This window comes from Miniopterus natalensis, chromosome 14, assembly GCF_054644295.1.
Source record: "Miniopterus natalensis isolate mMinNat1 chromosome 14, mMinNat1.hap1, whole genome shotgun sequence".
Lineage (NCBI taxonomy): Eukaryota > Metazoa > Chordata > Mammalia > Chiroptera > Miniopteridae > Miniopterus > Miniopterus natalensis.
The window spans coordinates 20,722,013-20,737,985 of NC_142094.1; the positions used below are offsets into that span (position 1 = coordinate 20,722,013).

Sequence of the window (15,973 nt, forward strand, 5' to 3'; positions counted from 1 at the left end):
TACAAGAGTTCCTACATGGATCTTTCCACTTTCCTGAGTTGAAATTATATCAAAATTAAAAGTTACTGATGAAACTAGATTTGTCTTTTTGTTGTCTTCTAAGTAGCATTGTCCAGATGATTATTTGAAAAATAATGTTAGATATGCTTCTTTGGCTTAGCTGCCTCTGTCCTTAGATTTTTGTCTGTTTCTCACCTTCTGGATCCCAGTATATTATTTATTTTTATTTACTTATAGCTTTCTCTCCTTAAGATTATTACATAATTAATATGAAGTACTCAGCTTCTGTACCCATTTATTGTTCTGGCTAGTAATGGTATACCTTTGGAAACCGATTCTCGTTTTGCATATTTTTTTTTATTCACATGCTTTACTTTTGCCTTATCTTGGATATTGTAAAAAAATGTAACTATTTGCTTCTTTTGTTTTTGAGAAATTAAAATACTTCCTTCCCAGTGAAAGGCTTTGCCGCTCCTGTTTTCATCCAACTGTGTTTTTTTACCTGAAATTTGTGTTTAATCTCTTTGTAGAAGATCCAGTGTGGTATGAGATCTAATCTTAATTTGAATTTATCAGGCTCTGTGTTCATCTTTTTTGTTGGCTCAACGAAGTAATCTCTAAATGCTGTCAAGAGAAGCCCTTTCCTAAGTAGGATCTGCCATCAAAACCTGGTACCGCTTGTTGACATTCAGCTGTGGGTTTTGACCTGTCCGTGGTTACTGTTTCATATGAGCAAACAAATATTCAGTAAAGGCTGTCGGGGGGTTGCCTAGAAGATCATGGTAATTCACTTGGTACTTGTGTTTTCCGTTGGTTAACTGGTTTTCTTTCCTTTGTGGTGTATGATGGGATCTTCACTAGACAGAGGTAACCTATGGGAGAGTGTCCTGGATGCCGGTGTGGTGCTTGTCGGTTTAGCTTCCGTGAGATTTCCCCCGGGTTATGTTTGCAGGGCTGCCTATTATTTTGCGCTTGCATGACATTATTACTTCGATCGCGCTTTGTTGCTTTGGGTTCTTGAAACCTCATATTTCTTTTTTTGGTACCCAGAATAATTCCTTGAATATCTTTGGTTGGCCCAGAACTTACGATTCTAACACTTTGGTGGATCCTTTTCAGTTTTTGAAAATATCTTCAATGTCACCACTATGTTTATAATTCGGCTAGGAATTCAGAAAACAGGGTAGGTTTGCTTAAACACCCAGAAGAGACCACTTGCCACTCACCATCACTGAAGCTGATGATTTAACTCTCTTTGGGAACTGTATAGATTAAAGAAAAGGAGTTTATACTTAGAGTAACAGCTGAGTTTTAGGAGAGTTTCATCAAATAACTGAAATTTAGGAGCGTCCACCAAGATAACAGTGAATATAATGAAATAAAACCATGTCTGAAGCTTGGTGTGCGTGTCTGATTGGTCATTATATTTTAGAGACGCTGTTTGCTCTGCAAGCTCGTTTACATTCCAAAACTGAGATTGTTGGTGATCATAAGGAAAAATTAAAATTAGTATTTCAGAAATTAGTTTTCTGAGCATTTGTGTGGGCCTTGGAAATAGTGGTTTACCCCTTCGTTTCTAATCACTAGTAGTATAGTTTTCTTGGTCAATTGGAACCGACTTCATTTTAATTTATTTGTTTGTTTTTATTTTTTTCTACCTTATATACTTCTGTAGAAGAAGATAGATTGTTTTAAAAACTAAGAAACAAAACTAGCCCTGAATCAGGTCTGTATATGTTAAATGGAAGGAGTTAATAAAATTGAAATTATTTTCCATTGTTCATATTAAGCCAGTGTTGAAACAAAATTTTTTTTTTTTTCTTATAATATTAATCATCTTGAAAACTGTAAAGGATCCATTAATTTGGAATGGCCATCAGAGAAATGCTTATGATAAATACCATAAAGCTGTCAGATAAATGGTGATCCGTCTTTAACTATTTATGTTCTCATTCAGCTGTATTTTCTTTTTATCTTTTGGTGGGACCCATATATTTAATAGAAAATTGCCCAGGAACGAGAAAAGTTTGCTGATGAAGGCAGTATATTTTACACCCTTGGAGAATGTGGACTCATATCCTTTTCAGACTACATTTTCCTTACAACTGTTCTTTCTAGTAAGTATAAACTTATCTTTCTTTTTCTTTTCTTTTTTGCTTTTTTTTCTTCCCCTGTTTGTTTATGGGGAGTATACAGGACTATAAAAGAAGTTAAGTTGATTGGAGGAGGAAGCAAGGCATGTTCATAGAGTTAATTGGTTATGTTACATAAAATTTCATTTATCTTGAATTCTCTATTACTCGTGTATAGAACCACTTGAGAAAGAAGAAAATGAACGTATCCAGGTAAAGTTAAAAAAAAAAAAAGGCAACTATGAAGCTACATCTACCTTTAACTATCTGAAGTTCTATTCTGTTGAGATAAATTATGTATTGCCTGCTCCTGAATAGCCTTCGTTAATGTTTCAGCTTCCCCAGTAAAACACATATTGATCTATTATTTCTCCCACTAAAGATGAAAATTGGTTCAGTTGTTCTAATTGTGTTTAATATTCATTTTTGAATCTTGGAGGATTACTATGTAAGACACAAAACTCAAATTTGACTCATTTAGAGCACTGATGAATTTCTGATTTTTTTAAGCTAAACAATTTTGTTGATTAGTATGCTAATCTAAGTATTTCTTAATTTTATACCCCTTTAGTGTGATTTTTTTTAACTATTGAGAAAAACAAAACAAAATGTATATTTCTAGAACTCTATGCACACTCTAATAAAATCTGCCTAAAATTGAAATTATTTCCCAATGTTCATATTAAGCCGGTATTGAAACAAACAAACAAACAAACCTAAATAGAACCAAAGAGATCTGGTTTGTGTGTTTGAAAGAGATGATCCCCAGTTTTTTGCCTCTGGGACATATCAAACAAAAATAACCATCTCTTCTAAGCTCGTCATCTATAAAGATAAAACTGTAAGACAGTTTTTAATAAATGGTGTATATGACTCAAGTCATGGCTGTGACCATTTTCACCCTTCTTCCCTCCGATTGACAGGAAAGTGAAGGAATGCAGGCTAGGATGCCTCACCACACCTGCCTGTGGGGTACCAAAGTGTCCAAATGAATTCATGTGGGAGACCAGGGCTCTAGCGGTGTAAATGTACATTGATTTGTTACGAAGACCCAAAATAGTAAACTAATTAAAAGCACACACATGCTCTTAAATTGCGTAGTGTTAGTTATTATTTTAAGGGCATGGGTTTTCAAAGCAGGCTTCAGTTCAGATCCTGGCTTCACCACTTCTTAGCTTTGTGATTTGGGGGCAAGTCAGTGAACTTGTTCATCTGTTTTGTCTGTAAAATGAAGAAGGCAGTAATACCAAACCCAAATTATTTATTTGAGGATTATGAGATCATGAATATAAATAGTACCTAGTTCAGTGCATAGTATTTAGTATGTATGCAATCTGTCTGAATTTTTTTTTCATTTTTGCGATGGTGGAGGTTATTCTTGATATCCTGTCACAACATGTTATTTTATATCTATTTTTATTTTATTCCTTTTTTATTGAATTTATTGGGATGACACTGGTTAACAAAATTATACAGGTTTCAGATGCACAATTCTATAACACATCATCTGTGCACTGTATTGTGTGTTCACCCCAAGTCAAGTCTCCTTCCATAACCATTTATCCCCCCTGTACCCTCCTCCACCTCCCGACACCCCTCCCCCAGGCAATCACCACCCTGTTGTTTGTGTCCATGAGTATTTTCTCTCTTTTTTTCTTTTTTGTTCAATCCCTCCAACTCCCCCCAAACCCCTCCCTGAACAGCTATCTATGAATCTGTCTCTGTTTTGCTTATTAGTTCATTTTGTTCATTAGATTCCACATATGAGTGAAATCATGTGGTACTTGCCTTTCTCTGACTGGCTTTTTTTCACTTAGCATAATGCTCTCCAGGTCCATCCCTGCTGTTGCAAAGGGTAAGATTTCCTTCTTTATGGCTGAGCAATGTTCCATTGTGTAAATGTATCACGGCTTTAAAAGATTTATAAATCTTGTCATTAAAAAAACCTAGCAGAGCCCTGGGTGGTGTAGCTCAATTGGTTGGAGCATTGTCTCATACACCAAAAGGTCAAAGGTTCAATTCCTGGTCAGGGCACATACCCAGGTTTCGGGCTCAATTCAATCAATTTTTCACTCTCACATCGACGTTTCACTGTCCCTCCCTCTCCCTTCCTCTCTTTCTAAAATCAATAAAAGTATGTCCTCAGGTGAGGATTAAAAAAAACCTAGCAGAATTGGTGGGGATTTTTAAAACATTTTTTGTGACTTAAGACAGAATTTACATTAAATAGACGTGATGTGGTAGAAAGCATACTACATTAAATGAAGAGACTAACTTGGAGAACTTGATGTGTAATACGTGCTACGGAACTAGTCCTTGTAAAGGTTTGTTGTGCTGAAATGAGATTTTAACGTGTATCCACTGCTTAGTTCTATTACCTTTATATCGTTCTAAAGTGTCAGAAGGATCACAAAGCAGAACCTTTAGAAAACCTGGTACGTTTTGTATCTCCCTTAATTCAACATTTAAAAGCTGATTAAAAAAAAAAAAAAAGTCACATTGACCTTGAGTTTTGGACACCTTACTTTCTGGTTTTTAGCTCCTGGCTTAAACATGGTGAGTGACTTATAAAAAGTGCTGAGTATTATGATGTCGTGTACTTTCTGTTTTTGTCAGGGATGAGAAAATATAATAAGGATATGATTTTAAGATTTTCTTTTATCACCAGTTTTAAGCATTTTAATTATATGCCTTTAGTGTTTCTCAACGTTAGCACCGTTGATGTTTTGGGCAGGATGATTCATTGTTGTGAGAACTGTCGTGTATATTGTAGCATGTTGAGCAACATTCCTGACCTGTCCCCACTAGATGCCAGTAGCACACCCTCTCCCTTCTCCCAGGTGTGACAACCAAAATGTCTTCAGGATTTGCCAAATGAGCCCCAGGGGGTGGAGGTAGGAGGAATGATCCCTTGTAGAAAACAACTGATGTAGTTTTTGGCAGGTTGGGGGGTTTTTTGTTTTGTTTTTTACTATGTGCCTTGTCGTGTTCTTCATGTTTCTTGTCTTGAAGTTATTTGAACTTTTGGAATCCATTGGTTTATAATTTCCATCTAATTTGTAAAAATTTCAGCCATTATGTCTTCAAATACTTCTTTGCTTTTCCTTCCTCTCCTTTGGGGACTCGAAGCACACATATATTTTCCTCACATCAACCCCAGAATGTTTATACTATTGTTGCCTTCATTTTACAGATGAGGAAATTGGGACATACAGAGGTTTCTACAGATAAAGAACTTGCCCTGAGTCCCACAGTTAGGTGATGCAGGGTTTGAACCCAGACCGACCACAGCATCCAGGCTCCTATTGCTTGGTTTTACTGCTGTGGTCACATTTTCATCACTCATTAGCCATAACTTAGCATAGTGCCTCTTCTTTGTCTAAGGCTGGACTGTGGAGAGGCAAGGCATTAACTCTTCTGTAGATAATGGGCACACTGAATATTGTGAACTGCATTGTCCACTTTCTCTAACAAGCCCTGCGGGGGGGGGAGGATGTGCCGCCAAAACTGCATGGAGATCAATTCTTTCCCATGTCCAAATTGCTGCTAGGATGGTAGGAAATGAAGCCCTCAGTGGCTCAACTTCCTTGTGGATAACAAGGGATCATTACAGTCTAGATGCACTAAATGGTTTCCAGGTCATCCTGCAAGAGAGAATGCAATTATTTAAACACCTAAAGCTTTACTAAGGAGTGGCTTGGGACTAGGGAGGGTGCATTGATGTATTCAATAATCTGTTACCATGGTGGAGAGAGAGAGAAACATTGATGTGAGAAAGAAACATTGACCAGTTGCCTCCCTCACGCACCCATCTGGGGATCAAACCCATAACCTGGGTATGTGCCCTGACCAGGAATCGAACCTGCCACCTTTTGGTGTACGGGATGGCACTCCAACAACTGAGCCACACCAGCCAGGGCAGGACTGTCATATTTCTGATTAGCTGTTTTTTCCAAAATTAATGGACTCAATGTTCAAGAAATTGCCATCGTATTGAAGAATGTGAACACTCTGCCCAAATGGATTGACATTTGGAAACTCATAGTACTTTCAAAACTATACTATGTTGTCTAAAGTAAAATTTGACAACTGCATATAGTATATCTTTAAATTTCTTTCTTGATTTATAATTACCTCTCCAAAAAATAAAATTAACAAAGCTGCTTTTCTAAAACATATTATGTAACATAATTACCCCCATTAAAAAGAGTTAATTCTTCTCATTTACACTTTTTAGAAGTTTGATTTTTAGTTAAACAAAAGTTTCTTGGACATACACCAAGAAAAACAATCAACTTGGCATCACTATCTTATGCTTAAAATAAATAAGCAGTGAGTGGCATATCAGGTCACTCTTCTCTGTGTGCTCTGGATAACTGGAGCCTTCTTTGAACCTAAAGTTTTAAACACACGCACACACACACACACACACACACACACACTCACTTATACATACATACCTCCTAAAGCCCTTTCCTGCTTTGTTTTTTCTCCTTGGCAATTATACTGTTTAACATTCTGCATCATTGATTGATTGACCGTGTTTACTACCTAGAATGTAAACTGCATGACAGTGATCACAGGTTTGTAATGATAGGCACTACTAACATATCTGGTGTATGTAAAATATTGTGGCAAGGGAACAAAGCAAGAATATAACTTTTTTTCAATTTTCTCCAGAAGGAATTTTAGCAAACTTAAGACTTGATTTTGCTCCTTATATCCCAAATTGAGAACAGTCCTTGTAGCTTTTTTTTTTTAATCCTCACCCGAGGATATTTTTTCCATTGTTGTTCAGAGAGAGAGAGGGAGAGAGAGAAACATGATGTGAGAGAGACACATTGATTGGCTGCCTCCTGCACGCGCCTCAACTGGGGCCGGGGATCGAGCCTGCAGCCGAGGTGCGTGTCCTTCAGTCTGAAGGCCGACGCTCTAACCACTGAGCAAACCAGCCAGGGCTCCTTGTAGCTTTGATGTCTTCAATCTGCAGCCAGTGGAATGAAAGAAATGTGTTTTTAAATTAATGTATTTTCAAACAAGCTCACCTCGATGTTTCTCTCTTTCCCTTCCACTCTCTCTGAAAAAGCAATGGAAAAAATATCCTCAGGTGAAGATTTAAAAAAAAAAAGCTTGGTTTCTTATTATTCAGAATTCATATATTCATATCCACCCCTTATTTTTAAGTCAGAAGTTATATTGCTTTATACCCCAGTTTCTTGATCTCTCTGATCAAGTTTGATGGAATAACTTGAAGAATTTTCAACATTGGCCATAGCACCTGTATCAAACAGAATACTAAGTATGTACTAAATAAGTACTCATTAATAAAATAAATTCAGATTTATTCTAGGCAAGATCAAGAAACTATTAATATATAGTCTCTGATTTGAGTGAGAATACAGAAACATGGTTATTAATGGCTTAATTCTTGGCACTAACCAACTGCAACATTAGCTGATGTTCTTAAATCTTAAAATAGAAGTCAGAGATATTTCCGCATAACTTGGTACAGAGAAGCGTCATCAAGATTTTTCTAGAATGCCACATATCATTTATTGATTTGTATTATTTTTGCTAATGTTTGGTTATGCTTAGGCTTCATAATGTGTTGTTTACCTGTTCCTGGAACAACTTTTGAAAATTCTTATGTGTTGTGCTAGGGAATTTGAGGTTGCTAAAAGGACATCAAGGCAAAAAACAGTGGTTTTTGATGGAATGGTTTGCCTAATCACTGCCCCTTCTAGAGAATATACCCAGCGCAGTATCTGGCACATAAGTATTCCATGTATATTTGTTTGCTAAATAAATACCCAAGAATTTTTCTGAATAGTTATTTTAGTATACATACTAAAATTTTATATTGCTCCAAATACCCTTTGCCTCCTGCCTATTATTTAAAACAGTTTTAGAGTAGTATTCTCTATGTATATATACATGGTGATCATGAGAGATAGAAAATTATTACAATAGCTGAATTTTTCTATTTGAACACTAAACTGAAAAACCAAATAGATTTTGGGTGAATGCCAAACCTAGTAACATGTAAAGAGGGTCCTTTAATTTAGTGTAGATTAAATAACAAATATCCAAGCTCTGTGTTAAAGCGGCTAATTCTAAGTATCTATGCAGTAAGTTGTATCTTGGCATAAGCTGTCACTTGGGCTACTATTGAGCGCGTGGAATGGAATGAAACCACATAGACTGAAGCGAAATTCAAGCAGGGGATTATTGCTTTAGATCTGGGAAGATAGAGGTGAGGTCTCTCACAGGTATATGTCATCACTGGGTATAAAAAATAGTAACATGCATTTGAAGAAAATTTATTCCTAAAGTAGAACGTAACCTTAACGCAAGGGCAAAGTGCTGGCATTCCTTTTAGAATCTCTCTCCTGGGAACTCTTGGGGAATCTAAGCTTTTTGACATCTCTGGCATTGAATGCTCTTCCTGTAGCACAGCCGTCAGCAGTGTAGGGAGAAGCAATTTAGATGAAAGACTGCTCCTGGCAGCTCTCTGAGGTCATCAGTAGCTGAGGATGAGACAGCTCAGAGACGGCCTGTGCACTACGAACTAGAAACATCAGCTCTTTCTATTGCTTTTCTTCAGGTGTGAAATTATAAATCTTTTTTTTTCCTTTTTTTTGAGAGTCAGGACTGAAATGTATTTTCTGGAAAAATGTGAATAAACAGCAGCACCTAGAAAAAATGGTGTACGGCGGAACCTTGCTAAAGGAATTCAGAAAAAGTCCAGTCTTGTGAAGTATTTTAACTCAGGTTCTTGCCATGTAGTGCTTTATATTATTTAGAAAACTTTGCCAACTCACATTAAATAAATAAATCACACTGGCAACAATAAAACATGGAGCCCTCTTTGTAGCCATCGTAGAGTATCTGTAATGATAATAAGCACATAGTGACTGTCTCGTGTAGTTTCTCTCACTGTCATAAGATTTTCAAGTAAAAGCAAGACTAAGTCACTCTGAACTTTAAGTTTGTTGTAAGAATATACATTTAATTTCTCAGTGTTATCTTCTCATGGTCAGAATTTGGTAGAGTAGAAACATGGGTCTTCTAACCAGATCCTTCCGATAAGTGCTGTTAGGAATAGCAGCTTAACTCCTTATTTCCCACCCTGTCCTGATTTAATGGGGTCCTGGCTACCCTGCGACTGACCAGTAAATCCCAGGTTATGGGTTCGTCTAGGAGCTATACTAAGTGTAGGCATCATAGCTGTACCTTGCATCTTGGGCAGCTTTACCCACTAGGTCTGCTGACTTAGCTGCAGTTAAACTTAGGCTTAGTCCTCAAAACTACATGAGACGAATGAGGTCTTTTCTTAACTTAGGTCACTTTCAAAAGTCTGAAGGACTCCAATAAACTGGGATAATGGTTGGAGTCGATTACCTCTTTTAAAAGGGCAATTGGTTTTTTCTTCTCTCATTTGACTACCAAATCCATAGTGTACCTAAAACCATTTGTGCATCAGAATTAACTATTGGAATGACACACATTTAATTGCCTAGAATGTGTTGGTGAGGGCATAATTTATTGGCATACCTTTTAGAATCTTGACAGTGATTATCAGACTTTCATAAGTGTTTACCCTTTGGCTCAGCAATTCCATTTCTACAAGTTTAGGTTAATAAAATGATTGTATGTATAATGATGCTGGTGGTCAAAAAATAAATTGGAAAGAACTCAAAAATCAAACACATGGCTGAACAAATTACAATAAGTCTATGCAGTGAGATTCAGTATAGCACCTAATGTATGTAGGGCGGAGATTCATTAGCATAGAAAAATGTTCTCATATATTGATGAGTCAAAGCATACCTATTATATTATTTCATTTTGGGAAAAGAAAAAGTGTATGTGTTGGCATGTGTATGTGTATTTTAAAAAATAGTCTGTATATTTGTATTTCTGGTCTGTCTGCGGACCCTGGCACCCTACCTTGAAGTGACTCAGACACCACCATTTTCACTCCCCCACTGCTACTACCCCTATTTGGGAAAAACTCATATCTGTCTCAGATTATTTCAATGCCCTCCTAATTGGTCACCCTTCTTTCACACTTCTCTATTGTGATCTTGTTAAATTTAAGTAAGATCATTCCTTTCCTCTGCTCAGAATCCACTGAAGACTTCCAGTGTCTCTCAGAGTAAAAGCCAAATTCTTTTTTTTTTCTTTAAAGTATATTTTTATTGATTTCAGAGAGAGGAAGGGAGAGGGAGATAGAAACATCAATGATGAGAGAGTCATTGATTGGCTGCAGAACCCCCACTGGGGATCGATTGAGCCCACAAACCAGGCATGTGCCCTGATTGGGAATCAAACCGCGATCTCCTGGATCCTAGGTCGATGCTTAACCGCTGAGCCACACCAGCCAGGCAAGGCACATTCTTTACAGTAGCCTACAAGGCCCTGTGTGCTCTCCTCTCCCCCCACCGTCCCTTTCAAGGAAAATATGAATATCATTTGGCACTAGAATTCTCTACACTTACTGTTGTTATTTTTAGCCACAGTGGGAAAAAGGATAGCTACTCTAATTATTGCTAATTAACAATGATAGTTAAGGATGTTTGGGCTGGTAGGCATAGTTTGTTAAACTTCTCTAAGGGTTTTGAAACTTTTTCTTTTTTATACCTCACAAAATTAATTACTTTTAGTGTTTGCAAAGCCTGTCAGTCACATCTATGTTGACTGGCGCTATAGAATTCTAAAGGTTCATTTGACTGACACCTTAGTGTACAGAAATTTTAAAAAAAGATTTTAGATTCTTAATGAAAAACATAAAGGACTTGTTGCACTGTCACCCCAGCAAACCTGCAACAGACAGAGACAGCGAGGAATAAAGCAGAGTAGCAGGGGTTACCAGTATCAGCCAACAGTGGGAGCAACGGAGATTCCCAGTGACCTGCCCCGGACAAGACCCCAGCAGCTTTTACCACTGAAGGAACCAAAGGCCAACACAGCTACCGCAGACCCCCTGCAAATTTCACCCATTTTTGCCCAAGATATTTGTCTTCAGTGAATCCTCCCCACCCTGCTGGAGCCTGAAACCCAAACCAGGAGCCAGCCCAGTCCTCTGAGGCTGAATGAATGCAAGACTCCAGCCCAGACCCTGGCAGCTGACTCCCACTGCTGTGTCAGCTCAGGGCTAACCCTCTAGCTGTGCTCTTTCATGCCACCGCCAGGATGCCTGTCACTGGCCCCCATTGCTGTGTGCTCACCCGTGGCAAGGTCCTGTAGCCATGGAGTGCATGCCAGTAGCCAAGGCCCCCACACCTGCTTGTGGGCCCAGATTCGTCCCTATCTCCTGTCACTGGCTTGCACTACTGGCACCCGCAGCTGCGCTCCCCAGCTGTCCGCCTGCATGCCGCTGGCCTGACCACCATCCCCAGCCTCCACTACCATGTGCACACCTGTGCGGAGACTGTGTAGCCACAGCAGGACAAAGCCCGATAGGGATACTGCAAGAAAAGCCAATGTCCCTGATGAATATATTTGCAAAAATTCTCAACAAAATACTAGCAAAACAATTCTACAGCACATTAAAAGGATCACACACCATGATCAAGAGGGATTTATCCCTGGGATGCCAGGATGGTTCAATATATGCAAATCAGTGTGATTCACCACATTAATAGAATGAAAGACAAAAGTCATGATCATCTCCATAGATGCTGTAAAACTATTTGACAAGAGTCAGCACCCTTCTGTGATAAAAATGCAACAAATTTGGGGTAGAGGGAACACAGCTCAACATGATAAAGGCCATCTATGACAAGCCCACAGCTAACATTCTAACCTTGAAAGGTTAGAAGCTTTCCCCGAAGGTCAGGAACAAGACAAGGGTGCCCACTCTCGCCACTCTTATTCAGCACAGCACTGAAAATCCTAACCAGAGCAATGAAGTATTATTTACATAAAGATTTGTATTTTCCTATGGTTCTTTCATCTACACCTTGGTCAGCGAGTTAAAACACATATACATGCACGCGTATATGCAGAGCGGCTACAGTCTAGGTCGATGAAAAGAAAATCGATCTCATTACATGTGTTTAAAATAATTCTTATATTTTCACTTTGCGTAGCTCCCTTCCTCTGAACTTAAGTCATCCCAAGGAAATGCTACAGCACAGCTACAGCACTTCATGCCATAGGAACTTTTCCTTGGAGGAAAATGTCTGCACTTAGAAAGCTTCCCTGGTTTCAAAAAGCCCATAACATTTATTTCTACTTTTGGTTTACAGGATCGTACATAAAAAATACCGTCCTGTTTTATTGGTCCAATAATCGTGTTGTGGCTGCACTGCCAGTACTAAGCCTTCTTGCTTCCGTAGCCAAGCTCGTAAGGGCACAGGGGGTGAGGTAGATGGGTCAGCCTGGACCAGATGTCTCTGGGCATTTCGGACAGGACCAAATGCCTGCTAACGGAACCTGTGTCCTCCGCTCTATGAAGTGCAGGAAGATTTCTTCCAGACCGTGCCTAGCCGTCACACTTTGAAGAATTGAGGGAGGGGCACTTTTTTGAAATCTAATCTTTCAAGTTTTCTCTCTCCCTTTCTCTAGGCCTAATGTTATGTAGAAAGCAATATACTAAAGGCCTCATATAATAATGCTACTACATTAGTCTGCAAAGACACAGTCCTGTTATTTCTAGAAAGGATAATTCGTTCCAGGAGTCACTATATTTAGTATACTGTATCTATGGTAGGCATTGACTATCTGCACTACCCCGGGGAGGGCTCAGGACGTTCACGTTCTGGAAGTAAGCTCTGAGAAACCTTTACAGAGACATGAGAATATGTTTTTTATGTATTTAGAGGGCTGTCAAATAAGTGAGGAAGCAGAAATATTTTTTATTTCTCTAGAAAATTATACCATGACAATTTATAAGAGCTGCACAGGATTAGATTTGTGATTAATAATCCCAACCATGGTTAGACTTCAGAAGTGGTGACCTTCCTCTCAGAAATAATCGAAGGCTATGTTATCATCCTTACAAAAGCAGTGGTGCGGTTGATCGTTGAATAGAAGTTAATTATGTTCTAAAGTATTGTCCTAACTTGGAGTTCTCAGATATTGAAAACTTACATTTGTCCTTACAGCATTATTTTAAAACAGGAATGGTGTAGGCAGGAATTATGTGATGGGAGCATCTAACCAACAGAAAATAAGAATCTAACCTATTCTTTTTTTTTAAATCCTAGCCAGAGGACATTTTTATTGATTTTTTAGAGAGAGGGGGAGGGAGAGTGTGTGAGAGAGAGAAACATCAATGTGACAGAGAAACATCAATTGGCTGCCTCCCACTGGCACCCCCATCTGGGGCAGGGAATTGAACCCCCAGCCTAGGTATGTGCCCTGATAGGGAATCGAACCCATGACCTTTCGGTGTATGGGACAACACCCCTACCAACTGAGCCATACCAGCCAGAGCTAACCTATTCATTTTTGTTCATTCCATCAGTACTACCAAAAAAGAATTTAAAACATAATGACTCATTATATTGTTGGAAGAGCCAGAATTAGAGCCCTACTGTGTGCAGTTTCTATTAAAGAGCAGTCACTGAAACAGCCATGAAATCTTGGGGCAGCTGGTGGTGTTGCTACTACACATAGAAAAAGGTGCCTTTTTTCTTTTTCTAAAGCAAAGTAGAAAAATCGGTGCTTCAAAAACAGTCTAGAGTTATTGTTATTATTATTAATGGTATAATAATATGAAAATGTATATTTAACTAGAACAGACCCTAATGTATCTCCATTTCCTAGTAGCACAGAGTGTCATGGAATTCTGAATAAAAGCTGTATAGTAATGAACTTTGTATAGAATTTTACTGTTTTAATCAATTCTAACAAGGTAATTTTGGAAATCATAAAGAAGTGGATTATGCTGTTAACTTGGGGAGGGGAAAGCTTCACTGTTCATTCTATAAGTAGCCTGGGATTGAAAAGAATTCCTTTCTCAGTACCTTTCTAAGAGAATTAGATTATGAGTTAGCGTAAACACGAGACATCATAAAGCTTTCCAGAGCAGCTGGATTTCAGAATTATCCTGAAGCCTACATTTAAGAGGAGATGGAATTTCAAGAGAATTGCCTAACGGCGTATTCCTGTGTAGCATATTTCACTTAAAGCAAGCTGGGTTTTTGCTTGTCTGTCTTAAATACTTTGACAGGATCAGTAGGTGAAGACTGAATAGGTGAGAGAACTACACTGGAAGAGGGACCTTCCCAGTGGGCTGGGAAAGCCTAAATGACAGTGCCAAGGTCGCTGCCTTGACTTGCCTTATCAGTGACCAGCGCATGTGGGCTCAGCCTCTGGAATGTCAGCGCAGGTACTTTAATAAACACTCCGAGTAGCTGCACATACAGCACAAGCTCTGTTTGAAAGCAGCTAGGCCAGGATACAAGGACAGAGAAGCCTTAAGCAGTACAGGGTGTGCTTTATTTGGTAAACTGAATTATGTCTTAGTTGTAAGAGGACATATGAACTATGATTTGCTAGAGGAGCTCATGCAGTCATTTAAATGATATGGCCACATGACGTCACAGCCCTAACACGATTGTAAGAATAAATGATTGGATGAAGCTGAAATTTGAAGCACTGTGTAACCTGTGTTATCAGGGAAGATAGGAATGGAAACGCTGCTTTAATTCATACGTGGCAGCGCATTGACTGGCTCTTGCCAGATTTCCCGTTTCTGTTCATTTGGACTGCACGCCTCCTGCTGTTGTGACGCCACCTCCTCCGTCATGCTTCCTCTCGGGTTTCTTTCAGCTGCATCCTACCCTTTCTTCAGCCTTCTCCTCAACCCTCGGCCCTCCTTGGGCAACTTCACTTCAAGCTCTTTGCAGCTCATCACGCTTACACTGAAGACTCTCAGCTTTAACCCCTCTCTTCTAAGTTTAAATCCATATTTCTAGCTATATCCTGAACATTTTCATCCGAATATGCTGTTGACCCCTTGAATTCAGCAGATCTGATCTGAACTCATTTCATTTCTCAAACCTTTTACATCGATTGTATATCGTGGTTAATGACGTGCAAGCTGCCCGGTAGCCTAAGCAGTTATGCTAATTAATCATTAAGTTGTATAATTTCTGCCTTCTTATTTCAGATTTGTTTTCTCCTCTCCATTACCACTGCCATCATCATCTCAGTTCATATTTTTAACATTTATAAGACCTTGTGGTCTTCTCTGCAGCTAGTTCTTGTTTCCCAACTCATCCTTCACACTGTAGCCAGAGAAGTCCTTCATAAATGCCTGTTTGATTGTGTGACTTCTCTGCCTCGAACTTGCAGTGGCTTCAAATTGTTTGCAGTTGTTACAGTCTCAAGTATCTGCAAGGAATCAGCAAACAATGTCTATGAGTGAAGCGGCTGAGTGTGGGACCGTTGGGGGAGAATGGAGAGTGTCCTCTCTAAAGACATTCATATTCAGGGTTTTTAAAAACACTCGACAAACCTGTCTGAGAACCTAATGTTGTCACTAGGTCCCCAGTTAGTGCAGCCAAGTCTAAACTGCTGAGCGTGGCACATGCAGTATTTCTTTGACATCAGGTGCGTCTTTGAGATGAACAACTTAGAACTCAGCTGTTGCAGAGACTGATGTGACCAGTGAGTCATGTTTGTTGTTTCGTGTCTAGGTTAGAGCATATCAGGATAAAGAGTATGTGTTTATTCTTACAAATGCCACTTCATATTGGAGGCCATGGAGCATCAGGGAAAGTTTGCAGGCTTCGGAGCAGGCCTTGGCCTCAGCTCACTTGCCAGTTCAGCCACCTACTCGCTGGGTGGCTTTGAGCTAGCCATTCACGGGCCTGGAGCCCCAGTTT

The 15,973-nt window shown here is 39.0% G+C and overlaps 1 protein-coding gene across 3 annotated transcripts in view; it reads left to right on the forward strand.

The window, feature by feature from the left end:
- The window catches only part of MICU1 (mitochondrial calcium uptake 1), a 142,930-nt gene that overhangs the window by 63,966 nt on the left and 62,991 nt on the right, over positions 1-15,973 (forward strand). For all 3 annotated transcript variants that reach the window (XM_087824350.1, XM_016224047.2, XM_016224053.2), the window contains one exon: positions 2,003-2,117. In XM_087824350.1, coding sequence (XP_087680476.1) covers positions 2,003-2,117 — 115 coding nt within the window. The remainder of the gene's footprint in view (positions 1-2,002; positions 2,118-15,973) is intronic.